The following is a 27583-nucleotide window of genomic DNA, read 5'->3' on the forward strand; positions in this document are numbered from 1 at the left end:
TCCCTCCCTTCCCTCTCCTCCCACCTCTCTCTCCTTCCTCCCTCCTCTCTCCTTCCCTCCCTCCCCTCCTCTCCTCCCCCTCCCTCCCTCCTCTCTCCTCCCTCCCTCCCTCCTCTCTCCTTCCCTCCCTCTCTCCATCTCCCTCCTCCCTCCTCCTCCTCTCTCCTTCCCTCCCTCCCTCCCTCCCTCCCTCCTCCTCCCTCCTCTCCCTCCCTCCCTCTCTTTCCTCCCTCCCTTCCTCCTCCTCCTCCCTCCCTCCTCTCTCCTTCCCTCCCTCCCTCCCTCCTCTCTCCTTCCCTCCCTCCCTCCTCCCTCCCTCCCTCCCTCCTCTCTCCCCTCCTCTCCTTCCCTCCCTCCCTCCCTCCCCTCTCTCCTTCCCTCCCTCCTCCCTCCTCTCTCCTTCCCTCCCTCCCTCCCTCTCTCCTTCCCCTCCCTCCCTCCCTCTCTCCCTCCCTCCCTCTCTCCTTCCCTCCCTCCTCCTCTCTCCTTCCTCCCTCCCTCCCTCCTCTCCTTCCTTCCCTCCCTCCCTCCTCTCTCCTTCCCTCCCTCCCTCCCTCCTCTCTCCTTCCCTCCCTCCCTCCTCCCTCTCTCCTTCCTCCCTCCCTCCCTCCTCCTTCCCTCCCTCCCTCCTCTCTCCTTCCCTCCCTCCCTCCCTCTCTCTCCTTCCCTCCCTCCCTCCCTCCTCTCTCCTTCCCTCCCTCCCTCCTCTCTCCTTCCCTCCCTCCCTCCTCTCTCCTTCCCTCCCTCCCTCCTCTCTCCTTCCCTCCCTCCCTCCTCTCTCCTTCCCTCCCTCCCTCCTCTCTCCTTCCCTCCTCCCTCTCTCTCCTTCCCTCCCTCCCTCCTCTCTCCTTCCCTCCCTCCCTCCTCTCTCCTTCCCTCCCTCCCTCCTCTCTCCTTCCCTCCCTCCCTCCTCTCCTTCCCTCCCTCCCTCCTCTCTCCTTCCCTCCCTCCCTCCTCTCTCCTTCCCTCCCTCCCTCCTCTCTCCTTCCCTCCCTCCCTCCCTCCTCTCTCCTTCCCTCCCTCTCTCCTTCCCTCCCTCCCTCCTCTCTCCTCCCCTCCCTCCCTCCCTCTCTCTCCCTCCCTCCCTCCTCTCTCCTCCCCTCCCTCCTCCTCTCTCCTCCCCTCCCTCCCTCCTCTCTCCTCCCTCCCTCCCTCCTCTCTCCTCCCCTCCCTCCCTCCTCTCTCCTCCCTCCCTCCCTCCTCTCTCCTCCCCTCCCTCCCTCCTCTCTCCTCCCCTCCCTCCCTCCTCTCTCCTCCCCTCCCTCCCTCCTCTCTCCTCCCCTCCCTCCCTCCTCTCTCCTCCCCTCCCTCCCTCTCTCTCCCTCCCTCCCTCCCTCCCTCCTCCTTCCTCCCTCCCTCCTCTCTCTCCCTCCCTCCCTCCTCTCTCCTCCCCTCCCTCCCTCCCTCCTCTCTCCTCCCCTCCCTCCTCCCTCCTCTCTCCTCCCCTCCCTCCCTCCTCTCTCTTTCCCCCCCCCATCCTCCTTCTCCCCCCCCCCCCCCCCCCCATATACTCTTCAAAGATGAACAGAATTGACAAAACTGACAGCATTTTGTTTGCCCTTTGGTGCTGTGCCTTTGTTGGAAAGAGGAGACTGTTGGAAAGAATGATTTTGTTGTATCCTATTGAGTATACTTTCACTCTGCCTGCTCAGTGCAGATGTTGGAGCAATTTCGGAACCTGATAGTGGGAGATGCTCATCCCTTGTTATTTGATCAGTGCAGCCTGGAAAGTTGACCCCAAATCTGTTTGACTTTGTATTTTTAATGCTCAAGTTGTGGTAAATACAGCCTGAAAAATTGTCTCTAAGTTGGAAACCCAAAGAATTTAAATCTGAGTACTACCGACCACACGATGTGCCAGTGAGAATAATATTTTATATGTAGAAAGCACAGAATAAAACCCGTAAACATACAGAAAGTATCCAATTGATATCAGCGCTGTATCCTTAAAATATTCAAAACATAAAAGTGAACTGAAGAAAGCATTGTTCATTTTTGTAACAGCTTTATAGCAACAGAGTTTGCTGATTTTTAACAAAAAAAATTGTTATTAATGTGTAATGTTATAAACATTTTTGTCTTTTCCGCCCCTCCCCCCCTCCAACTGAGCCAATGATGTTAAGGTGCCTGTGTATCTTGACCCTGTGAATATACGCTCATCAAATAAGATGCTCAGTGTCCAGGCCACTTCAAAAGCAAAAGCTTCTATGTGTTTAATCTGTGTTTTCATTGTCTTTTTTGATAGTTTCCACTGCCTGGCCTGGGAATGATGAGGATGTTTATAAGCTTGCCATTAACCGGGCATTACTGCCAACAGCACCTCGTGCTGCTCGGGCACCAGATGTTGATATGAACCGTATTCCAAAACAACCACCATACACCGCTTTTCTGGGCAATTTGCCTTATGATGTGTCTGAGGAATGCATCAGAAAGTTCTTCCACGGAATGAATGTAAGTAAATGAGCGTGATATCCAATTTGCGCAGTGTGTGACTTTATTAAGGCAGCTAGCTTTTTTAAAGCAACAATGCACAAGTCTCACTGACAACTTACACTTGTATGGAATCTTTAACTTCGCAAAATATTCCATGGTGCCAAGCAATAGTTCGGATTGGTGTTCTGCATGGCAATGGAAGATGTCATAAAGGAGGTAGGTTTGAGTAGGTTGTACGGATGCCTGAGGCTAGGCCTCAATAGTAGATCTGAATGTGCAGCTGATGCTCGCTCTTTGCTTGTTCCCACCAAAGATTTCCGTCAGAGGCAGCGGGTGATCCCTCCATTCCAGGAGAAATATGTGTTTATAGTCCTCTTCCACTGTGCTTTGTGAAAGGTCTCTTCCTGGAAACCTTAAAGGTAGAAAATGTACCTTTACACTTCTCCACCCACTGACCGTTTGATCTTGGCCAAGCTGTTTGGGAAGGATGCTTCCCCAGGAGGAGATGGAGATGATTTGCCGGTTTTATTGCAGTGCCGATTGCATTTGCGAGCAAGACGAGAGGAAGCCAGGAATAGGCCATAGAACCTGATGAGACTTTATTTTGTGCAGTATTATTACACTAAAAATATACCCGTGTATATTTGTGACTAAAACCACTGACTTATACAATTGATGTTCCACACAGACTTGAGTACCTCAAATAGATTGTTGGGAGGGGGGAGGGGACCAACATTCCAATTCGTGTAAGATGACGTTACAGTCCTAAATATGCCAGTAATGCATCAAAAAATGCACACTTGAACAAGACACAGGTAAAATAGTGCCGATATATTGTGCTAAATATTTAAAAGATGGCCCTCTGTGTTCATAACGTTTTCCTCAAAGTAACTTGACTTTTGAAATGAGCTCCACCGTCTTTGAGGAAACTTTTGTAAAATTTGCTCATCTTTCTGATTATTATCCTGATAAAATGTGAGACAAAAGGTACAGTAAGTTAAATCACTGTCCTTTCATCTCGAATCTGGGTTCATATCTAGCTCAGATGAAGTCTTCCTTCGTGATGGAAAGGTCTCGAGCGAAATGAATTTGTGCTATCTCAATACGATCGCTAGCTGGCAGGATTTCACAGCGCAAAATTGCACCTGAATGGCAGTCTTCCTCAGACTGCAAGGGCAGCTACTGTAGGAAATGGAATTTTTTGTTCTTGGGATATGGACACGGCTGCATTCGTTGCCCATCCTTAGTTGCCTCGAACGTTGTGGTGGGTGTTGACGTTGCAGCCCTTGTACTGAGTACTTCACGATGGTGTTGGGTCGGGAATTCAAGGATTTTGACTGGTGTACTAGGGTAGATACCCTGAGGTAAGGCATGTTGGGCGGTGTTGAGCATTCTGCATTCATCAGTGGACTCCACAAACTGGGAGTGGTTTCTATTTCCCAACAATACAGTTGTGCACCTCATAAGCATGTTATTTTTCAAAAACGTGTTCCAGTAGTTTAATGCCTAGTTTAAAGAATCTAACAGTCACCATTTTCAAAGCTTGGGACCTTTATATTTCTGAGTCTCACCATTTAGCCACTGTGAAACATTTATGGGTAGTGCGTTTCACAGATGAATTAAGAACCTGCTGAAATGAAACTAATTTGGAAAGAACCAGGGATCTGTGTTTCTAAAGGACCCCTACTCCGATGGCTCAACATTGTATGCAGTGGATAGCTGCCTGACACAGGAGGAAGATCTCTGGTCTGTGTTGACTTAGTTGTCAACCAGCACCCCTGAGTCAATGATGTGGAATTCTGGAAGTATGTGTGTGTATAGACAGGATTGAACATGGCCTTAATGCCCCCTGCAATCAAATAGCTTGCTTATGCTCACTGTCGAAGTTTGCACACGAAGAATGCTGATTTAAGCAAGATACCAGAGGGAAGCTAATGCCTGTAGAACCAACCCCAGCACGGAGTCTACACCTTCAGGGGGAAGGGAGGAAGAGATAAAACTTCAAATGCTTCTGAGTGAAATTGTCAGTCCAAAGTGAACCTCAACAGTGTGCAGTTGTGTATAGTATGCTCGATGTATAATGTGCTGTTTTTTTGGTCTCCCAAAGATCAGCGCAGTCCGTTTGCCAAGAGAGTCCACCAACCAGGACAGATTGAAGGGATTTGGTTATGCTGAGTTTGACGATGTGGAATCGCTCATGAATGCTTTGAGTCTCAATGAAGAGGTATAGTAAATGTTTTCAGCCTTATAATGCTTTTCTTTAAAATACTACGATGTTATATTTTATGTCTTGTTTTTTTAATCTAGATGATTATCAAAAAGTTCTGACTTTAGTTCTTGTCCCACTGACTTTTTTTTATTGCTGCTATTTAGGAGTGCATACTGCTAGCAAGAACCAAATGTTTTCTACCAGCTTTTCATGCAAATAAGCCTTTCTTACGTTTAGTATTTTGGAGTCTTCTATAAACTTGCAACATTAGAAACATAGAAATTTACAGCACGGAAGGAGGCCATTCCGGCCCGGATAAAAAGCCGCACGGCCCTCGGTCAGCAGCCCTGAAGGTTACATATAAACCTATGAACAATGGCGGACAGGTAAAGAGCACCCAGCCCAACCAGTCCGCCCCACACAACTGCGACACCCCTTGCACCGAAACATTCTACACTCCACTCCAACCGGAGCCATGCGATCATTGTTTCTATTACCAGCTCCGAGTCATTTATATCCACTGGAAGCAACAGTAACCTCAGCATACGACAGCTTTTGCTGGCTATTTTTCTTGTATGAAATTCATCTGGGTCTTTTGGCTTCTTCCAGGTGAAGCCTGTCCTGTATAGCTTTCCCTGCCACAGAACTTGCCCCATTAGTGTTGGAATCTGAAATCCTCCCTTATGCTCCTTTCTAGCCATGCTTCTCCCTAAATTGTCCAGTTCGTACCACCGAGAGTAATTCAGAGATGACTTCTATCAATGTCTTGGGCCTTAATCTAGCGTCGAACTCCTCAAACTCCATTATACTTATTCCTGCATGAACTAAATTTCCTGCAGGTTTTCCTCCATTTTCAGAAGTTTTTCCCTTGGATCATGTTCCTTACCCTGGCGTCTGGGAGGCAACGCACCATTCCCCACAACTCCCAGTCTCCTATTCTCGAGGCTAGTATTTTTCTTTTTTATGGCCCTTGCTGCATGGTGCTGTGGTGTTGCTCTTGCAGTCCTCTGTGCCTCAATCCCTGTTCTTATCACGGGTGTTGAGGTCTGTGGGTCAAGTCTCGAACTCCAGGGTTTTCCTGTATAGATTCCGTCTGTCCCTTCTTCATCCCTGCCTGTTTGTGGGGTGACAACCTTTTGGAATGTATTTTCCAGAAACCTTTCTTGTCCACGTATGTTGTGGAGCAAATCCAACTGGTCCTGAGGTTCAGCAACAGATTCTCGCGTGACACTTAACACACGTACCCCTTCTGAATACGTGCAGACCCTGAATATCCCACATGATGCTACACACGTCATGAGCTCAGCTCCTGATTCTGCTATTACTATGCTCCTAACTTCTGTGTTACTCTTGTCTGAATTAATTAGAATCAATTCTCACTTGCCTCCCTGGTCTTGAGGATTCGGGCCCATTTCGAGTTAAACTTCTATTCAGATGAAACTCGTTTCCTTACTTTCTCTTGGCAAAATGTCTCTTTCAGCTTTCCTGCCTCTTGCACCTCTGTGTTTAAGCATTTGGTTAATTTTTAGGGTCTTGATTCCCCATTTTTAGACATGAAGGCTTAATTTTAACCGTTCTATGTCGTTTCTTGGGACGTGGCCATTTTGCACAAAATGGTTGAACTATTTCTCGATTTTTTTTTCAAAGTTCTTTGCAGTGTTTGTGATGGGAAATTCCAGTTAATATGCTTTGTAATAGTCCTAAATGTATGCTTTTCGCACCATGTTCCAACGTTTTCATTCTTGCATTTAGATGTTGCAGAATCGAAGAATAAGGGTGGATATTGCTGATCAAGCTCAGGAAAAAGGTGTGGTTTGTATATTGTAATGGCTAGCTCGCCATCTGAAATGAGTTGTATGTTCCATGAGACAATGTATAATGACTAGTATTGAGCTTACAACTGGAGTTTAATCTTAGAATTTGCGATTAAAGTTCGAAGCTGGTTATGATCAGCTTACAGATAGGGAGATGGATATTTATTTGCTGTCTGTGATCTATTCTCCTTGTAACATTGGTGTATTTTCTATTGCGATTTTAAAAGTAAACCTATTTTAATTGACCAGAAAAATTCTAATTTAAACTGCCTTCTGTGATGTCACTTTGCTTTTGTGATGTGATTTGGATTTTCACCAATATTTCTACAGAGCAGCTTCACACAACATGAACATTTCACGTTAATGATCTTTTGCAATAAAATTGTTTGAAAATAACCATCCTAGGAAAGTATGTTTTGAACATTCTCTAATCAAATACTCGATCAGTAACTTGCCTATATAATATTGTACTTTTTTCCTTTGATCTTGGCCAGTGAACTAAGGACTGACCTAGAAATGTTTGTACTTCATGGCTCACCGGACCGGTGAATATAGAATGTAAATTAAAGTACAATCCCCAGAGCTCCTGCTGGGCTTGATTTTAACCAAATGGTTTCCATCTCCACTTTGAATCCAGAAAGAGAATCGGGCAGGGGCGGAGAGCGTGACCGAGTTCGTGACGCGGAGATGGAGTCTGACTGGAGGGCTCGACCAGCAACTAACAGCAGCGATGATTATCCATCAAGAAGGATGGAAGATTCATTTGGGGACAGTGAGTTCATCAGATAATGTATTCCATGGCTTTACGGGCTGAGGCAATGGGTTAGCACGCTTTCTATGATGCTGGGCTCAAATCCACTCTGTTTGATTTGTATAAAAGTCCCCCTCCCTACCCTGCTCTAGAGGCCTTGTGTGAAATTTCTTAATAGGCATCACCCCACTGCGCACAATTCAACATAAATTGGCAATCTCATTCCGAGGCCATGTGATGGCTGATGTGGAAACTGGAAATGGTGCATGAAAAACACTCGAGTTTGGAGCTGGGGCCCATTTGAGGGCGGATCACCCTCTGCCTGTGACCTGGGAGTGTTTAACAGTGACACCAGGTGACAAAGTGGCAAAAGTGTTCCCTTTGCAACCGCTGACATCTCTCGCCTTGATTAGTACCAAACGAAATGTTGATTCTTGACCCTTCTGTCCTCCAGCTATTGCCCTACCTCCAAGTTCCCTTTCCTCTCAAGGTCCTCACACATGTCTTATCCTTCACCCAGCTGTCTCCAAACTCGGCATCTGCGTTATTTTGCTTTTTGTCCCCAAAACTCACTTTGTTTGAATCCCTCCAATCAAGTTTCAGGCCTGCTCGCAGCACTGAGACCACCCTGGCTAAAGTCGTGAATTGCATCCTCTGGCACTGCAGCTATGGCACTTTCTCCCTGACCTCTAGGTAGCGGCTGACATGGTTGACCACGCTATCCGCCATCGTCTCTACTCTGTTGTTCAGCTCAATGGAACTGCCTTTGCATGGTTCCACTCCTAACTGTTTGAACGCAGTTAGCTCATTTCTATCAATGGCTTTATTTCCATGTTCATTAGATTGTATTCGTTCTCTTTCTCCTCTCTCTTTCCCCGCCCCCCCCCCCCCCCCCCCCCCCACACACACACACACACTGCACTTGTAAAGTACCTTGGGATGTTCTGTCAGTCCGCTAAGGCAAGTGAAAATGATAGGTTTAGAAAGCAGATGGTACAGTGTTGGTAACATTTGCCCATTTTCAATGCACGGGTGCTCCTTTATAGTTGAGTTCAGGATAGACATGATGCACTGCGACTGCTGATTACCTGCTCCACTAATGCGTGCGCAACACTTCCAGTCTACTCTCTTGCATATTGTGCCGTGCAGTGTAGCAGCCTAATTTCAGACATTATGTATCGCTTATTACATTTCTCATGTGAAATCATTCGTCTCCATTGACTCTGATTTCAACGGTAAGCATTCTTTTGGTATACGGTTTCTTGAAACGTTTCAACATTTCCGCCTCCTGGTTTTGCAGGAACTCGGGACCGTTACGAATCCCGTGACCGGGATGGTCCTCGCCGGGATGGAGATAGATTCAGGGATGACAGCTTCAGGGATCGTGGGTATGACCGAGGTGAGTTCACTAATGGTCACGACGACGGGGTGAAAAGCACCCGCCCTTCTACCACACTGTGGGCCATTGTTGGATGCACAACAATGCTTTTCAACACTAATTCAATCATCTTGGTCATCGGGTGTACTCATTTGAACACTAAAATAAAACGAGTACATACACTCGATCTAAATTAGGACTGTGCCCATCCACTTTGGCAGCACATTAATATCACTGAAAACACTAGTGAAGTGTCTCATTAAAAATCTCCGCTTCCCCAAAGCCTAACAATGTCCTATTTAAGTGGGAATTTCTATAAGCATCCTAGATAAGCACACATTGTACAGTAAATTATTTCAAAGGGGACTCAAACCTATTTAAATTAGTTTTTTTTTTGGTTGGTTCCCCACACTTCTGTCAAAAGCTATAAATCAGGTATTGCTGTATATGGCCAGCTCCAGCATGTATAGGATTGCACACCGGAAGGGTCAGTCTAACCTGACTAGAATATTGTAGTATTTATAAGGTATTCTAAAGGGAGAAATATAGTTAAAAAGAACTTAATTTTTTGTCACAGTCTGTATACGTTTCCAATTTAATTCAAACTATGTCCATTATTTGCTGTTGTATTATTGCTTTAAGAGAGTGGGTTTCCAATTGATGAAGCAGAGATCTGTTTATAGCACACTGCTAGTATAGAATCATTTCCTGCGGCACTCGGGAGTGCAGTACAGTAGCAAAGCAAGCTGTGCAGCACTTGTTTTAGAACACTTGGAAGGAAGCTGGCTTGAAAGTGCAATCATATAATCTTTTTGAGTTTTTTTTTCAATATTAGAAAGTTAAATGTGAGCCAGTAATTGGTTGGAGTGATCAAGACATCAAGTTTGCTGCACATCGGATCTGTTGGTGCAATTTGTTGTCTGTCGTACTTTTTACTACTTTTAAAAACAATGCATCAGATGGGTACAGATTAGAACACCCGATTTTAAATGTCCAAATTTGAACTGTGTGGGAATGTCTCAGCACTAGTTTTTACTGTTTTAATTTAATTTTATTCACAGTAGCTTCAGGATATTTTCAGAGAATATATTGGCAAGGATCTCCCCCCGCCCCCCCCCTGGGTTAGTTGGATCTGAGGCATTTTGATTTTTAAGCTCTCTTTGGGCATCCCAACACATTGTAAGAACTTATTTGTTTTTAAATCTTGATTAGCTCTGGGGAGTGGCATGTTTGCTCGACCCTGGTGATATCAGAACTGCTCACCGTGTGATCCAGGATCGTTGCCGTATGTCACTCTTTTCCTCTTTTTCCATTTTGAGAAGGCACCAAGCTCTCCAGGCATTGCCTTTATTTGACTTCCAAAGCCAGGCCTATTGAGTTTTGGGAGCAGCAAGTACAGTTTTTAGCTCTTGTGTTTAGTTATACTTATACCTTATCTGTTTTTCTTCTCATTGATTCTTCAGACCCTAGCACAAGGACATGATATAATTAGAGCAGGGGGCTTGGATGTTCCTTTTGGGTCCCTTCAGTTATTGTGCCTAAAATATTTGTGAAAAATAGCATTACGTGAGTGTGAGGTGTTTTATTTTATCGTTCCGACTCGGTAAGTAGTGTATGCCATAACCAAAGAGAAAAGTTTTCTTGTATCCAGACAACCTCCAATTGGTGGGGACGGGGGAGGTTTTCAGTCATTTTATGCTTTGAACTGTGTAAAGTGTCTGACTCGGCAGAAGTCCATTCTCCTATGTAAGAAGCACACACTGGAACCAGTAGATTTTTCGAGGTATTGCGGAGGAAGTTCTGACCAATGTTGTCATACTGCTAACTCGCTGCAGTGGAATAACACTCTCCTGTTCTGAGATTGCTGCTGTGATATCTATACTTGTGTTCCGAAAAAGCTCTTTTTGATTAAGGTGGGCCCATTAATATGCTTTCTGGGCTGGTGCCTTTCACTAACTGTTGCCAAGACCGAGAAACAGCATAAAAGCAGCTCGCTCCATTTAGTGCTAAATGGGACCCTGGGCCTTTAATTAAGGAACATGCAACATTTAGAAATATTGAGTGCTATTCCACAAGTGAAGCGGATTACGTAAATCCTGTTCAACGGACGTTGAGCGCTAAGAGTTTTTCCTACAAATGAGGCGTTCTATAGAAATTTACGTTCTACTGGTACTACCAAAGTGCGCAAGGGGTGCTGCAGTTTCCCCTGAAGGCAGAGTAAATGAGGTACATTGTTTTGGTTATGAAGGTGAGTAAGAGAGTTTTTGCATTCCTGCGGGGAAAATTATTTTTCCACGCAAGTGAAAACCTGTTCAGTGGTGCTTGAGGAATGTCTCAGCAGAGCGAATTGTTTTCTAGGCACCCGGCGTATATTTGGCAGTGGTTTCAGGAGAGATAATTATGATGATAAACGGAGTGATGATTTCAGAGGTGGTGGTGATCGTTACAGCGACCGCTTCAGTGATGGATTTGACCGCTTTGCTGGAAGAGAGGAGAGGAGAAGTGATTATGGCTCAAGAGATGAATCGAGACAGGACGATAGAGGTAACTGATTACTCTTAGTAAAGGAAATGTTTTATCAAAAATAAGTTGATCCCCACCTTGGAAGAGCTCACATTGCATTTTGAGTCTTTTCCCAGTAACGCTGAGCTTGTACTGCTATACTTACCTGCATGTGTCATCTTACAAGTGGGTGTCTTGTGCACGGTCATCCTGCCCATTAACCCCTCTCGTATTCACTTCTGCCACGGTGGATGCTGACTCCTTGATCTAGATTTCGATGCTATACTGAAGTAACTTTGTAATATAAAAGCAAAATACTGTGGATGCTGCAATCGGAAATAAAAACAGAAAATGCTGGAAATCTCAGCAGGTCGGGCAGCATCTGTGGAGAGAAACCGAGTTAACGTTTCAGGTCGATGACCCTTCGTCAGAACTGGCAAATGTTAGAGATGTAACAGGTTCTTAACAGTGCTGGGGCACTGAAAGGGGGAGGGGAGGAAAGAACAAAAGGGAAGGTCTGTGATAGGGTGGAAGGCAGGAGAGATTAGAGAGACAAAAGGGATGATGGGCAAAAATGATGGTAGTGGGACAAGTTAGGAAACACTTTGTAATATACTGCTCTTCCGGGGGACACTAACTCCTCCGGCCAAAGTCAGAATGGTAGTCTACAAACATTGTGCGCAAAGTTGTAATTTCCGTAACTTAAAGTGCACTTTCACCCTGATATTCCTGTCCCAACTACATTGCACCTGTGAGATTATCACCATGCTGAAGGTCATGGAAACTTTTCACTATAACGCTAGAGAGATCACCACAATACTGCTTTGTCTCCAATGATCAAACTGCCTTATCTTTAATTTTTGACATATACAATAGTTTTGCTCTTTTTGTGATGTAACTTCAAACTGCAAGTCGATCTGAATGAGCGTCATCTGGTGATTGTCAACAGGAGTGCAAAATGTGCAGGGCACTTCTGATTTGGGCTCTTTGGCATCAGTGCTTTGTTGAATGCATTTTAAGCATTTTGTATTCTGAACTTGTACTCACAGGGTCTGTGCAGAGACCTAAGCTGAACCTCAAACCTCGCAGCATTCCAAAGGAAGAGGTTGTCCGAGCACCAACTGCACAGTCATCTGGAAGATCGGCATCCATATTTGGCGCTGCCAAGCCAGTGGATACAACAGCTAAGGAACGAGAGGTTGAGGAGAGATTGAAGAAAGAGCAAGAAAAGTATCAGCGGCAAATAGATGATCAAGAAAGGGGAATTAAAGGGGTCAAGCAGCCAAGGGAAAGGTGAGCTCGTCCAAATGAACCCGTGCTTTTTTTTCAGGGTAAATGAGACTAGTCAAAAATAATGTGTGTATGCCAAGACCCAGGAAGAGCTAGTGGTACATTTTGCTTATCGCACTGAAATCCAACACAGCTTTTTGGCTCTCGGAGTGCAGCTTTATTCTGAGAGAATTGATATTCATCTTGCCAACCTCTCTCTGGAAGCTAGACATCCGAAAAGCACTTTACGCCACTTTGAAGGGTGTAGTGAAATCTTACCTGATCTATACGTGTTTCCTATGAAATCAGTAATTGCAACATTTGTCGTCCAAGCTGCATGGAGGGCTGGTTTACTCAGATGCAGTCTGCAGTTCACAAGCTCTTGATAACGATGCTTGCACGTGTTCTTGAGGTTGTAGAGGCAACCAGCTATTAAATATGGGTGTTCAGTTGCAGAAGCTGGACTGACAGCACTCTAATTTGCTCTCAACCGTTGGCTTTTTAAGCCTTCAAAGGGTTTAAATTGCAATGCCTCCCACCATTGATCTCAACTTGTGCCCCAATCCATCTGATCCATGTTTTGAACTCTAATGCTGTTTAAATTATATCTATGCAACATATCCAAGATTTTTTCATCATTTAAAATACTGCAGAAATGAACGCTGTTTTAGTATTAAAGATCTGCTTTAATCTTGTGCAGATAAATAGACTGACTCAGCAGACCAAAAATCCAACAAATATCACTCTTGAGGCTAAAAGAATGATATCAGATGAATACTGTTTTATGATGAGATTTCCATAGTTTGCAAGTGGGTTACAGCAGTACAGAGGCCATGTTGGTTCAAGGCCCATGGAAATGTGTTTAGGTAATACAGTTGCACTCGATAATACGCTGCCGGTACTGTGAAGGGGATGCTAACATCTGCACAGAACAGAGGCTGTTTAATGTGCGTTGTGTATGACCGTAGGGATGACATTGCAATTGTCTGTAACCATTATTTTGCTTGATCAGTCTCTTCCCTCTGTGCCCTCACCAGTGAAACATGTTACTTTCTTGTGCCTATAGTCCCTGCACTCTGCCCCATATCAATTGATTTTCCAGGATTCCTCACCTAAACCTGCAAATTTCACTCGGCACAAAAAAAATCAACTTTTGCTTTGCAATTTGAAAAATGACATTGAAGGCATATGCAGTAATTCGATATCCTGTTCACAAATTAACTTGGTTGTAAATTACTCTTCTCCTGGATGCTTATAATATACGACGTTTAAAAAGAATGGAATATTGTGGTGGTGAACATTTTGTACATTTTTTGGTTCGCCTATTTTAAATAGTTTGAGTCTGTGTTGGTTACCTAATACCAAAGATACCCAATGAAAATTCTTCAATAAAACATTACTGGGGATAACTGGGAAAGGTTTGCTGAATAACTCCCAACACAATGTAAGTGGTGATGGGGCCTAAGAATAAGAAAGTAGTCTTTAAGATTGCAATTTTTGCACCAACTGCTGTTCTAGCAGGGTGCAAAACATTGCATTTACACTTCTAACAGACCAACAGAAATTTACAAAGTTTTAACCCAAAAGGTTCCTTCCTACATTCTTGTGTGCATATGTTTCCAAAGAGCAAAGTTTCTGAGTTGACGCCCTGAATTATTTGGAAATGTTTCTATTGACTGAACTGGCTGAGTGTGACCCGGCTATGTTAGTCTTTCTCTGGATCGACATGTAAATCCTGTGTGTTGGTGCCATTTAGTGATGTAGCTTGCTTCAATGTAGGCATCCCAGCTGGCGCACTGAGGATCAGGTGGATCGTCCAAGGACCGCCAGTGATTCTTCACAGCCGGCGGAAACCAGTGCTCCTGCAGGTCGAGGTAAGATTGCCAAATGTTACATTGGGCATTTAAAGAGTTGTGTGGATGAACAGTGCGTGAGCCGTTCTGGGAGTTTTCTGTTTATAAGTTCTTTGAAGAGCTATCAAGACAGGTGGATGTAAAGTGAATGCACCGCTAATATATTCAAACATTTTTTTTGCACTGTTTGCCAAGTTTGTTGTTTTGCATAATTGAAAATCTGTCCACTGCACTGCAGAACTTGAGTAATGGTACTATATAACTATGTCTTCTGTTTAGTGTGCATTCATCAAACTTGACTACACTATCACACTTGAAAGTGTCATATTTTGTCAGCCATTCAAAGTGTGTGTCAGTTGCAACTGGTTGGCGTAAACATATTCATAACATAACAAAAACTTACATTTCAACAAGTCGGGAACTTCACCAATGAACAAGTAGCAAGCAGGTGCAAACTCTACCAATTAACAATCAGCAGTTGCCTTAAAAAAAACGCTGGAAATGAGAGAAAGGAGGAGCAGTGAAGTAACGATTCTTGAAAATGCTTTTGGCCAGCAGGATACCGTACTAAAAATGTTTGTGACATAACACATCATAACTTAAATAATGTACGGAAATAGTTTAAATTAACCCACACAACTCTGTGTGTGCTGCTGGAAAGCCACCATCTTGTCCCTTGGGGCCTTCTCCCCTTTCAGGGGCCTTGGGGCTTAAGTTTTGTTCCTTTTTCCGAGACTTTGTTTTACTCAGTTTGACCTTTACACCCAGTTTTTCTTCCCTCTGGCGCATCTGAGAGAAGGGAAATGTTTCATGTTTGCAAAGTACACAAAGTTATCGATGATTGAACAGCTGCGTTTCTTTTTGTATGTGTATCTGAGAAGATCACACAAGCAAACAGCAGAGAGAGGATTCGTGTCAAAGTTGCAAATTCCAAAATGTCTGCGGTGTTATAGAAGTTTCAGGGAAGGTTCGGAATAAAAATCCTGATTTTTAAGCTTGTTTACTTAAGCAGAACCTCTGTTTTACTGAGTTCTGTTGCAGATATATTCAGAAAAATAAAGCTGCAAATTAATTTAATCTTAAGTTTTATTTCTCAGTCTAAAAACCCAGGTACTAAATAAATGGGAGTCTGCCCATTTCATATCCCAGGTAAAGAGCAGTTGCAGTCGGGTGGTCTTAAATATTTGAAAGGAAATATTTGTAATTATTTTTCTTAAACGTTAGTTTCTTCCACGGTTAGAGATATAAAATACAAATAAACTGTAAGGAAGATTATTAATGTTGAAAGCTATATTTGAAATTGTAGTGGGGGGTGGCGGGGGGGAGGAACGATTGGTTAAAATAAGGAGCTTTAATGTCCCACATTCTGTTTACGTACTGTAAGTCAGATAAATGGTAGATTTTTGTATCTTGTGATTCTTTGTTTCATAAACAATTTTTGCTTGGAGCAACAGGGTTTTATTTTCTTGGCTAACATGACATAAATAATGGTGCCGGTGTCAGTCTAACCACAGGACCAGGCAAGGCACAATCTGTGGGAAGAAGGTTATGGAGTAATAAAATGGGGCATTACAGGTATTGATTTTTTAAAAAGCCCACCTCCTGCAATAAAAATCATTGTGACTTGACCTCGAATCTAGGCCCTATATCTGACCGTGCCCGAGACATTTGCTGACGTTGATTAGTACCGGGCCCTGTGCACTTTGAAACCATCCCAGTCGTGCGTGGGCCCCACCACCAGCTGCTCCCGAGAGCAGCAGCAAGTAAACACACGGCAGCAGGAACGCTGCCCCTCCCAGCGCCCCTCCGGCAGCCTACACACCATCTCGGCATTTCCTTTGCGGCTGCCTCGGTTTGTGATTACTGTCCCGGCCGTTGCTGCTGCTGCTGCTCACTCCCAGGGAACGAGGTTCGGCCATCGGGTACCGATCGCACAGATCCGCACCCTCGGCTTTGCGCTCCGGCTATTCCCTGGTGCCTGCCACCATTGGATTACAAGTCCGAACGCCCGCACATGCCTCCCAATGACCACCCGCCCCCAGCTGCAGGAAAACAGCAGCAAGGTTCTCTGGATTGCGAGCATTGCTGGGTGTGGGTGCAGCCGATTCTGAAAATTTGTCAGACCCGGCAGCCTCCTCACGCCTCCCTGATAACCTTGTCACGCACCCCATCTTGGGGACCTCTGCCCCAGCTTGTATAATATGTAACCAACATAATAGTTAGAAAATGCTGTAGTTGGAGAGATTTCAATTGTATCAAGCAAATGATATGCCGCAGATAATAATGTAACATAGACTTGTGTTTGTCACTCTTGACGTCAATGAGACATTTTCAAGCAAACTGATTTGGGATCCAGTGTAGCCTGCTTCCCTCTCAGCTGGGAAATGGTCCTGGGGGGAGGGCCTAAATAGGCAGCAGAAAAGTTGCACACTTTTTTAAGATATTTGCAAGTTTTTTGTAATTAATGAAATCTGGAATCCGAAATGTAGTAATTACAGAGGCTTTACTGTTTTGGGCACCAAAGGGTAGTGTATTTTTGGTAGGCACGTTGTCTATTGGGTAAATGTTTTGAAGTGGTAACCAGCATATAAGCTGCTGTTTTTATGTAAATTTAATATAGAAGAACATAAGAAATAGGAGCAGGAGTAGGCCATTTGGCCCCTCGAGCCTGCTCTGCCACTCAATAAGATCATGGCTGATCTGATCATGGACTCAGCTCCACTTCCCTGCCCGCTCCCCATAACCCTTTAGTCCCTTATCGCTCAAAAATCTGTGTCTCTCCGTCTTAAATATATTCAATGGCCCAGCCTTCACAGCTCTTTTTTTTTGATTCAAACATTTTTAGATAATTTTCTTGTTGGAATTGTATTCCGCTACCTGTTTGACACGATGTCTAACTTTAAGCTTTATAAAGTGGTGATAGATTAACAAATCAGATGTTAAAATGGCCAATTTAACTTCACTAAAAGCCATTAGAAACTGCATATTTTGTATGAGTTGGATGTTTTACAACTCTTAATTCTTGTTACCTGAATATACATAACTGTGCACTTCACTGCAACATTGACTAGTGAAAAACAAAACCGGCAAATGGATGCCATCACAATGATCAACGTGATGACCTGCACAGCGTAATTGCTTCATTTATGTAAACTAATTGTTAGTATTGTGTTCTTTGAAGCTGAAACTGATCCTCTGCTGTTTCTTTGTACATGCTTCCTAATTGTTTTGGGACTTCAAAGATAGAAGAATACCGTTGCAAAGTCACATAGGTAAAGCTTTGGCTTTTGTGACCATTTTATTAAAGAGATCCCACTCCAGATACATGTTGAGACTGCCACGTGGTTTACTTTTGATATTGATAATAAGACCGTTTTGTTGCTGTGCAAAGACCACCTAGGACACGACAGCTTGGACTTATTTGCCCATAATGGTGGGAATGGGTAGAACCATGCCTCCCAATATTTGCTGTGTGTGAGGAGAAGGCTGTGCTTCATCGGCTGAGTGGAAGTATAGGGAGGGAAATGGTTCTGCTTCCTCTTGAACTAAAAATACAAACCGTTGTCCATTCCATGGGCCCAAATTTCGGGCCGCGCCTAGAATGGCGCGGCCCCGACCTGGACGCCCGTTTTCCGCGCCACAAAGTGCGCCTAAAAAAAACTTCCAGATTCTCCGGCTCCCTGCAGGTCGTTTGCAGCTCGGGCGCGGCGCAGCAGGAGCTGTAAGGGGCGGAGCCAGGTCCCTGCGCTGAAAACAGTGCCGGGACCTCTGCACATGCGCGCTACAGTGGGCGCACATGTGCAGTAGCTCCAGGCGCTCAAAACTGTGTGGGAGGGGCCGAAGCACGCAGCCCCTAGCCCTGGCCGAATGGCCTCACTGGGGCTGCGTGCATAAGGCTCCTCCCACGGCCAGCTCCTGCTTCCTCCCGACCCGACATGACTTCCGCTCGACTGGACCCGACCCCCCCCCCCCCCGGAACCGACCTCCCTCCCACCACCCCCCCCCCCGACCCGACCCGCGCTCTCGACCGCCCCCCCAACCCGGACCCGACCTGACCTCCTGCCCCCGACATGAACCGACCTCCCTCCTCTTCCCCCCCAACCCGGCCCGTGCTCCCAACCCCCCCCCCCCCGGGACCCAGCCCGCGCTCCCGACCCCTGACCCGACCCGCGCTCCCAACCCCCGACCCAACGCCACTTACCTGTAAATCTGGTGCTGGGGATGGGTCCTGTCCGAAGTCTTGGGCCCGGCCCGTTCAGTCTCCTCCTCCCCCCCCCCCCTTCTCCTCTTCCCCCTTCCCCGTCTCTTCTCTTCCCCCCCTTCCCCTTCTCCTCTCTTTCCCCCCCCCTTCCCCTTCTCTCCCCCCTCCCCCTTCTCTTCTTCCCCCTCCCCATCCCTCCCCCTTCCCTGCACCCCCCCCCCTCTCTCCCTCTACCCCCCTCCTCCCCCTCCCCTCACTGTCAGAAACACAGACACTGACAGACAGAGCGTGAGAGACACACACAGACAGACAGAGAGATAGAGGCACTGACAGAAACACACTGGGTGGGGGGGGGGGGGGGCGCATCCCAGCACGCTGTTGGAGGGCTCCCGGTGCTGCAGTCGGTAAGTAGAAAATGTTTTGTTTTATTTTTTTTTAATTGTTAATTTTTTTGGATTGATTTATTGATGTTTTTATCATTTATTATTGATGATGGCTCTTTATTTGTAAAACTGAAGTGTTTAATGTTTGTAAACTTCCCTTTAAACCCCCCGCCCCCCCCCCATTCCCTATGCCTGATTTGTAACCTACGCCTGATTTTCTAAAGTGTACACAAGGTTTTTTTGAGTGTACAAACATCTTCACTTACTCCATTCTTAGTTAGTTTGGAGTAAGTTTTCACTGCCGAAACTTTGAAAACAGGTGTAAGTGGCTGGACACGCCCCCTTTTGAAAATAACATTCTGTTCCAAAGTGAAACTGTTCTAACTGACTAGAACTGGAGCAAACTAAATGCCGAGAATTTGAATTTCTAAGATACTCCGTTCTTCACCAGTTGCTCCAAAAAATCAGGAGCAACTGAGGCCAAAACTTGGGCCCATGTCCTGAGGTTACTGTACAGCAAATGTGCATTCCACTAAGCACAGTCTCTGCCTCTTGCGTAATTTATTGCTTGTGTTATCTCTGTCGCCATCATGCTATTTATCAGTCAGATAATCAATATACTGCAAAGCTTGTTGATAGCCAATGATTGCAAAAATTGTAGGCTTCTGGAGTAATATGCAGTAAATACAAAAAATGAACATCAATCATAATGCATTCCTATTGTAGAGTTGGTAAATGTTGGTGTCTAGTTATGAAATTGGTTTTTGATCTGAGCTGTTTTTCTGCCAAAGTAACTAATTTTCTATGTGCCTGTTTGAAGCTACAGTTAGGAGAGAGAGTGAAAAGTCATTGGACAATGAGGTGTTCAGCAAAGAGGAGGAGCCACAGTCACCCGTGTCCAAACCAGCTAAACCAGACCAGCTCCCACCTAAAGTGGTACCTGCCCCTCCACCGAAAGAAAATGCCTGGACAAAGAGAACAGTTGGAGGTTCCAGTAGTAACCAGAATGCTGAGGCAGAGGTCACAGCACCCCTTTCACCTGATAGTCCACCATCAAGTAAACCACTCAAGTAAATATTACAACATTCAGAATCAATCTGAACTATTCTAGTAAAATGGGGGACCATTAGGAATCTTGAAAAGATTTTCCAAGCTTGCTTTGTGTCCCACCAATTAAGAACATAAGAAAAAGGAGCAGGAGCAGGCCATTTGGCCCCTCGAGCCAAATGGCCTATTAAAGACACGACTGTGTGCAGACGTGTGTGTATGTCACATGAGGATAGGATTGGTTCAGCTGATCCTCCTGAGCAAGTCGACACTGAACAACACTCAACATCAAGGTTTGCACATGAAGAATAGCCACTTTGGGGAGGTATGAGAGCTGCTGGCACCCATGGAGTTGCATCTGTGTAAACCTGTGCCTTCAGGAGAGAAAAACTGGAAGAAGGAAAAATAGATAATTTATTTTGTTTCTGCTCCCTTTGACAATGAAAATTGAGTTGCAACAGTGTGGTATTTGACGTCACAAGGATGAAGTCTCCAGTATATACTGGTACCACCTTTTTGTGGAAGGAAGAAATTAGGATGAGGGAGGCTAATTTTGCTTTTCTCTTTTCCTGAAACGTAAAAAAAAAAAAACAGCTGTACTGCCCTAAATGTTGCCCAAAAGCATTAAGCTATTCAAATACATGTGGTTCCAGTGAAGGCACCCATTTTATATTCTTCCATTGCACATTTAAGAAGATTAATAGGGAAGTGGAGTCAAGGCCAAGATCAGATTAGCTGTGATCTTATTGAATGGCGGAGCAAGATCGAGGGGCCAGATGGCTTGCTCCTGTTCCTATTTCTTATGTTCTTAATTTCTTTATTTCTGAAATGTGGGTTATAATTTGAGCACTATGTGCTGAAGACTGTTTGTAAAAACAAAATCATTAAAGACAAATGGTGAACTTAAAATGTACTAACCGTTGTCTTTTCATCTGCCTTTAATACAGTTCATCAAGTGCTAAAGCTGGCCCAGGTTCACCTACAGGTATGGATATGAAGACACCATATAAGGATATGGCAAGAAATGGTGTAATAGTGAGCTGAAATTTAAAACCCTGGGAATCTGTCCTCTGCTCATTATGAATATTAATAGTTTTCGTAATCACTTAAAAAAAAAAGTAATGAAAAATATTCTCCCAAGTGGGTAGATAAATGACTGGCTCATATTACATTGGGCTGTCAATGCTCAGAGATGTTATTTCTCTTGTCAAGCAGTTTTATTCTATGGAGAGCATTGTGTAATTGTTTGATCACGTGAAATTTGGGGAGTGTGTTTTAAAAGCAGTAAACCGCAATGAAAATTAGTTTGGATGGTTTGTCTTTTTGACAAAAAAAATTCTAACTGACAAGCTTTTGACATTTGGTGCTGATGTTGATGGAAGAGGGGAGATGATCCACACCTTTTTAATTCTTCTGTCTTGAAGAATAATCCTCAGTGGACTTCAGGTATAACTGCATAAATGAGGAAATGGAGCAAGACTCTTCTGATAGTTGAAGGATTAGAGGGGAGAAATGTCTTTACCCAGAGGGTGGTAGGAGTCTGGAACTCACTGCCTGAAAGGTCTGGTAGAGGCAGAAACCCTCACCACATTTAAAAAGTACTTGGATGTGCACTTGAAGTACCGTAACCTACAGGGCTACGGACCAAGAGCTGGAAAGTGGGATTAGGCTGGATAGCTCTTTTTCGGCCGGCATAGACAGGATGGACTGAATGGCCTCCTTCCGTGCTGTAAACTTCTATGATTCTGTAAAAGGCACATTATGCTACAGTGGTGTGCTCTTGTTTAAAAGTCTGTGCCATTCAAATTTCATCATTATAGGCAGTCCCTCGAAACGAGGATGACTTGCTTCCACGCCAAAAAAAGGATGAATTCACAGGTGTTTCAATGAAGGACCTGAACTACATCCTGAAGGGTGGAAAAGATGCCTGTGCGTGCCCCGACCTGCGAGGGAACATCAGCGGCAGGTCGGGGCCATAAAAGGAGCAGCGAGGAACACTGAATAGTATGAGGGTTCTTATCATGTGACCACTGCGCCCACTTTGAATTCTTGGTATTCCCACAAACACTTTGAATAGATCATTTCTGAATAATCGACATTAGTGGCATTCACTAACATTTTAGAACATAAGAAATAGGAGCAGGAGTAGGCCATTTGGCCCCTCGAGCCTGCTCCGCCATTCAATAAGATCATGGTTGATCTGATCATGGACTCAGCTCCACTTCCCTGCCCGCTCCCCATAACCCTTTATTCCCTTATCGCTCACAAATCTGTCTATCTCAGCCTTAAATATATTCAATGACCCCGCCTCCACAGATCTCTGGGGCAGCGAATTCCACAGATTTAAAACCCTCAGAGAAGAAATTTCTCCTCATCTCAGTTTTAAATGGGCGGCCCCTTATTCTAAGACCATGCCCCTAGTTTTAGTTTCCCCTATGAAACCTGTATTTTCAGTGTCCCTCCCCCACTGTGGGCTAGGGCGCTCCTGGAGAGAATCTAAAAGCAACCACATCTGCTACTTTTTGCTAACAGGCAAGCACCAACCAATCTGACCTGGTGCACTGCCAAGTCCTGATAAATCTCAACTGGGTCTGGTTACTTCAAGGAGCAGCTGTGCTGGGACTAAAGACCAGGTCATGAAGCCTTTTCATTGCAATTTGAGGAATAAAGATGGTTTGCATTGTTATTTGAGCTTTTAATTGATGGCTCAATGCATTTCGTAAGTGGAAATGTATAAGATAGTTGTGTATAGGAAGGTTTTTTCACAAAAATGGAATTAATATATTCTGATACTCGAGTAGAATCATCTGATACATGTACAAGCTGTACCAGTGGGCGAACATGCAGTTTAAAAAAAACTTGTATTTCACCCACAGCAGAAAGAAACGGGGTGCAAATGAATAATTGATTATAAATGAGCAAACACTTGGGCACATGTTCCAGTTCCACTCTACTTTAGGCAAGCGAGTGGATTTTCTTTTCTCCAAACTCCGCTTTCTAAGAGCTGCTGTCTGGTTTCTCGGAATATGTATCAAGCATTCTGCACTCTAATCTAATTTGGCCTCTGTTTGATGTTTGATGCAATTTATTGTGTTTCAAAATCTTTTCGAAATTACTGTTCTGATTGAAACAGAACTGAACTTTTACATATGTTACAAAAATGTAACGGGCATTTTTATGTATAATTTTAGATGATAAAGCACAACCTGAAATGAAAGACAAAACTTCACCCAAAGAACGTGGTGCTGTAAGCAGTGGGATGAGCCGGGGGCAGAATGATGGCATAAACAAGGACCGAAGGAAGGAATCTGACAGGTCTGTCTGTTACAACTGTTACCTTCCCAGCATTGGATAGGTTTTTCTCCATCAAGTCAGAAGATTTCTTGTGTTTTTATGGGTAGTTCTAATTGAACCCATTTGCGCCACAGATCCCTGATGCCCAAGATTTATAGGAATTATATTGATTTGTAAAACTTGGTATTGATATTGGGGCATTTACAATTGTGTCTTTGTTTTACTCTATGGTATAACATCACTGGAAATGTTGCTGCTCGCACTTCTCCCCTGGTATCATAACATTGACCATTGGAAATCGAACGGTGCCAAATTCTGCTCTAGATTATCACTAGATGCCGTGCACCAGCAAAATTCAGTTGATATCTCCACCTAAAATGACGTTTTTCCACAGTGCCTGGCATGCTTTTCTAATGTACAATCATTAAATAATTAAAAATTATGGCTTTTCTTGCACAGGAAAGATAAAAAGGGCCGTGATTCAAAACCTGTAACTGAGCCAAAGAAATATGAAGAATCACCCACTCCTGTAAGTCTTAGAGATGGTGTCCTAATTGCAAAAAAAACATGTCTGTCTGCAATGTAAAAGCAAACTCTCTTCCTTCGAACCAACAAAAGTTAAGGATTGTTAGATTTTCAGTTCATAACAAATAGTATGATCCATGTCAGATCTTCCAAAAGCTGGGTAAATAATTTGGGATTCAAGGTCCTATGGTCAAGTGTAGACATGGGTGATCGGATGGAATGTTTGAGTCAACTTTCAGCTGCTAACTGGACGGTCTCTGGGTTTGGGTGCAGTAGTTTGCAAACAGCCAAGGCCGAACCATTGACCTTGTGAGTGAAAAAGAAAGGCTTGCATTTATATAGGGTCTTTCATTCATGACCACCGGACGTCTCAAAGCGCTTTACAGCCAATAACGTACTTTTGGAGTGTAGCCACTGTTGTAATGTGGGAAACGCGGCAGCCAATTTGCGCACAGCAAGCTCCCACAAACAGCAATGTGATAATGACCAGATAATCTGTTTTAGTGATGTTGATTGAGGGATAAATATTGGCAGGACACCGGGGAGAACTCCCCTGCTCTTCGAAATAGTGCCATGGGATCTTTTACGTCCACCTGAGAGAGCAGACCGGGCCTCGGTTTAACGTCTCATCTGAAAGGCAGCACCTCCGACAGTGTAGCACTCCCTCAGCACTGCACTGGGAGTGTCAGCCTAGATTTTTGTGCTTCAGTCTCTGGAGTGACTAGATAAGTAGATGGCACCACTACCATCTCTCAGGGAAGTTGCCCTGGGGTTGATTTAAGGTCCATTCCAAGGTGGCTTCCTGGAGATCCCTCAATCGGGTTCTAATTGCTAATATTTAGCAAAGGCTTCTCTTCCCACTCCCGCATTGTTCCCTCTGGTGTCCCCCAAGGATCCGTCCTTGGGCCCCTCCTATTTCTCATCTACATGTTGCCTCTTGGCGGCGACATTTGGAAACACAGCGTCAGTTTCCACATGTATGCTGATGACACCCAGCTCTACCTCACTGCCACTTCTCTCCACCCTTCCACGGTCTCTAAATTGTCAGACTGCTTGTCTGTCATCCAGATCTGCATGAGCAGGAATTTTCTCCAATTGAATATTGGGAGGACCAAAGCCATTGTTTTCGGTCCCTGCCACAAACTCCATTCCCTAGCCACTGACTCCATCCCTCTCCCCAACTCCTGTCTGAGGCTGAACCAGACTGTTCGCAACCTTGGTGTCATATTTGACCCTGAAATGAGCTTTCGACCAGATATCCACAGCATATAACTAAGACCACTTATTTCCACCTCCGTAACATTGCCTCTTGTCTCAACCCATCTGCTCCTGAAACCCTCATCCATGCCTTTGTTACCTCTAGACATGACTATTCCAACACACTCCTGTCTGGCCTCCCACATTCTACCCTACGTAAACTGGAGGTGATGCAAAACTTGACTGCCCGTGTCCTAACTTGCAACAAGTCCCACTCACCCATCACCCCTGTGCTCGCTGACCTACATTGGCTTCCGGTTAAGCAACACCGCAATTTCAAAATTCTTATTTTCAAATCCCTCCATGGCCTCGCCCCTCCCTATCTCTGTAATCTCCTCCAGCCCCACAACCCCCCCCCACTCCCCAAGATGTTTGCGCTCCTCTAATTCTGCCCTCCAGCATCCCTGATTATAATCGTTCCACCATCGGTGGCCGTGCCTTTTGTTGCCTAGACCCCAAGCTCTGGAACTCCCTGCTTAAACCTCTCTACCTCTCTTTCCTCCTTTAAGACGCTCCTTAAAACCTACCTCTTTGACCAAGCTTTTGGTCATCTGCGCTAATTTCTACTTATGCGGCTTGGTGTCACAATTTTTGCGCATAATACTTCTGTGAAGCACCTTGGAATGTTTCACTATGTTAAAGGCGCTATATAAATACTTGTTATTTGCAAGGCTGTCACACGGCGCAATCCTCGGATGTTCAATCTGCATTTAGATTTGACTGCTGTCCCTGATCGTATCTGACCAATTGGTCCTGGCTGGTCCTCCACAGGGGCTGCCTCCTGCAGAATTCCACCACTTTTGACCATTCCAATGTGTGTGGCGAATGCTTAAATGAAGATGGTGGATCAATTGCATGCCTTGTAGGATCTTTTATTTTTAATAGTATGCACCCTTTCCACAGCATAATCTGATCCATCCAACCTCCCAGACCCTGTAGTGGTTTGCTACTGGGTTTAGCTTCAAGTCAAAGTGAACGGGTGTAACGGTACAGATTCTGGGGCTTTATCTGACCGTTTACAAAATCGTTTTTTTTTAAATGATTACTTGCGGTAATGGTGATCAGAGGACACATTGGGAGTAGGTGGCCAAAATATATTTTTTAATTGCTTTAATGGAAACATAAACTTCCTGTCGGATGTGCAGAAAGCCCTTGAACTAAATAAAATTCTTCAAACATTGAGGGACGGAGGTGAAAATCACATAGTCAAGATGAGGTTTCAAAACATTTGTGTTAGTGACTGAAGGTCCACAGGAGATGAGATGTTATGAAACGGTAGCATAGTGGTTAAATTACTGAACTAGTAATCCCGAGGCCTGGATTACTAATCTGGAGACCCAAGTTCAAATCCCACCACGGCAGCTGGAGGATTTAAATTCAATTAATTAAATAAATCTGGAAGAAAAAAATAGCACCATGAAACTACCGGATTGTAGTAAAATCCCACCTGGTTCATTAACGTCTTTTTAGGGAAGGAAATCTGCCGCCCTTACCCGGTCTGGCCGATATGTGACTCCAGACCCACAGCAATGTGGTTGACTCTTAACTGTCCTCTGAAATGGTGGCTCACCACAACCTTCTCCAGGGCAACTGGGGATGGGTAATAAATGCCGGCCTTGCCAGCAACGCCCACATCCCGTGTATGAATTTTTTTTAAAGGGACTGAACAATTGTTCTAACTGAAGTATTGACTTGTCTAAATGTCTGGGCCAGAGTTCCTGTTGCCCGATTAAACACTTGCTGGAAAGTACATGTGTGAAAGGACCTGGGCGAGGACGGGATCAGGCTTGGCTGTCATTTTTTTTCTCCCTCTTTTTTCCCCCCCCCCCCCACCCCCCACCACCCACAAAAACAATAGAATAGTTGCAATATTCTGAATGGCCCGTTGGGTGAAGTCCCAGAATGCTGCAGATGACTGGGATTTCATCCCACCCCGGCACAAGACTTGGCACCTTCAGGAGCAACGTTTCAGCTAAGCCATGCAGCTGTCTGGCGGTCCCGCGCAGCCCGGGACCAGCTTTCAAACGGGAGATTGCGCGCATGCATGAAATTTTGAACAGGCCGCACAGCCCTATTAAAGGAACCGCGTTTCCCCCCCCCCCCCCCAACGTGAGTGCGGCATTGTTCAGGAGAGGCGAAAAGAATCTTTGGGTTTAAATTGTGCATGGTAGCTGTGTGATCATTTATCCTGTACCGTGTATTTGTTCTGATTTATGTAGAAATTCAGCTCAGCCAGCAAGTATGCTGCTTTGATGATCGATGCTGATGAAGAAGGTGAAGACAGTACAGACTAAAGTTCTGTTTGAGGAAAACACGTCACTTTCCCCTTTTCAGTGAACTGAAAGAATGAACTTCAATTAAAATGTGACCGTTAATAACCCATATGGCTTACATCTCCCGGAACTTTTTCTTGCATGCTGCTGCAGCCATTGAATATGAAACCTATGGAGATTTCATCTACCACTTAAAACATGTCAGCCTCAGGCTTTTGAGAAAACATTGTGTGCAGTAGTTAGAATGGTATTTTACATTTGGATACCCCTCTCTCTTTCTTTGGGTCTTTTTAAAGAGGTAGGGTTTGGCTAAAACAAAATTTAATAGTGGAAACAGTGGGCCCTGGAATAAAATAAATTATAACTGTCGGTACACTTTTTAAAATAAAATAAA

At 44.6% G+C, this 27583-nt stretch overlaps 1 protein-coding gene across 5 annotated transcripts; it reads left to right on the top strand.

The window, feature by feature from the left end:
• Positions 1–2228: 2228 nt before the first annotated feature.
• eif4ba (eukaryotic translation initiation factor 4Ba) lies at positions 2229–27298 on the top strand. Of its 5 annotated transcripts, none has more exons than XM_070869493.1 (14): positions 2229–2451; positions 4541–4657; positions 6395–6449; positions 7094–7228; positions 8508–8606; positions 10944–11129; positions 12137–12380; positions 14136–14230; positions 17452–17481; positions 19614–19863; positions 20788–20825; positions 23032–23155; positions 23594–23663; positions 27136–27298. In XM_070869493.1, the coding sequence occupies exons 1-14, from the start codon at positions 2350–2352 to the stop codon at positions 27208–27210; spliced, it is 1620 nt and encodes a 539-aa protein (XP_070725594.1). In that variant the 5' UTR covers positions 2229–2349; the 3' UTR covers positions 27211–27298. The 5 variants fall into 5 exon arrangements, with proteins under 5 accessions (XP_070725594.1, XP_070725596.1, XP_070725599.1 ...); XM_070869495.1 differs by having other exon boundaries at positions 19620–19863; XM_070869498.1 differs by lacking the exon at positions 23594–23663.
• Positions 27299–27583: the final 285 nt, after the last annotated feature.

The sequence above is a fragment of the Pristiophorus japonicus genome, chromosome X (genome assembly GCF_044704955.1).
Source record: "Pristiophorus japonicus isolate sPriJap1 chromosome X, sPriJap1.hap1, whole genome shotgun sequence".
Lineage (NCBI taxonomy): Eukaryota > Metazoa > Chordata > Chondrichthyes > Pristiophoridae > Pristiophorus > Pristiophorus japonicus.

Bases quoted from the DNA above. Each gene is read 5' to 3' on its own strand.
- eif4ba (XM_070869493.1), top strand. From the start codon at position 2,350: ATGAACCGTATTCCAAAACAACCACCATACACCGCTTTTCTGGGCAAT. The intron at 4,658-6,394 runs GTATAGTAAATG...TCTTGCATTTAG, and splicing joins CTTTGAGTCTCAATGAAGAG to ATGTTGCAGAATCGAAGAAT. The intron at 7,229-8,507 runs GTGAGTTCATCA...CTGGTTTTGCAG, and splicing joins GGAAGATTCATTTGGGGACA to GAACTCGGGACCGTTACGAA.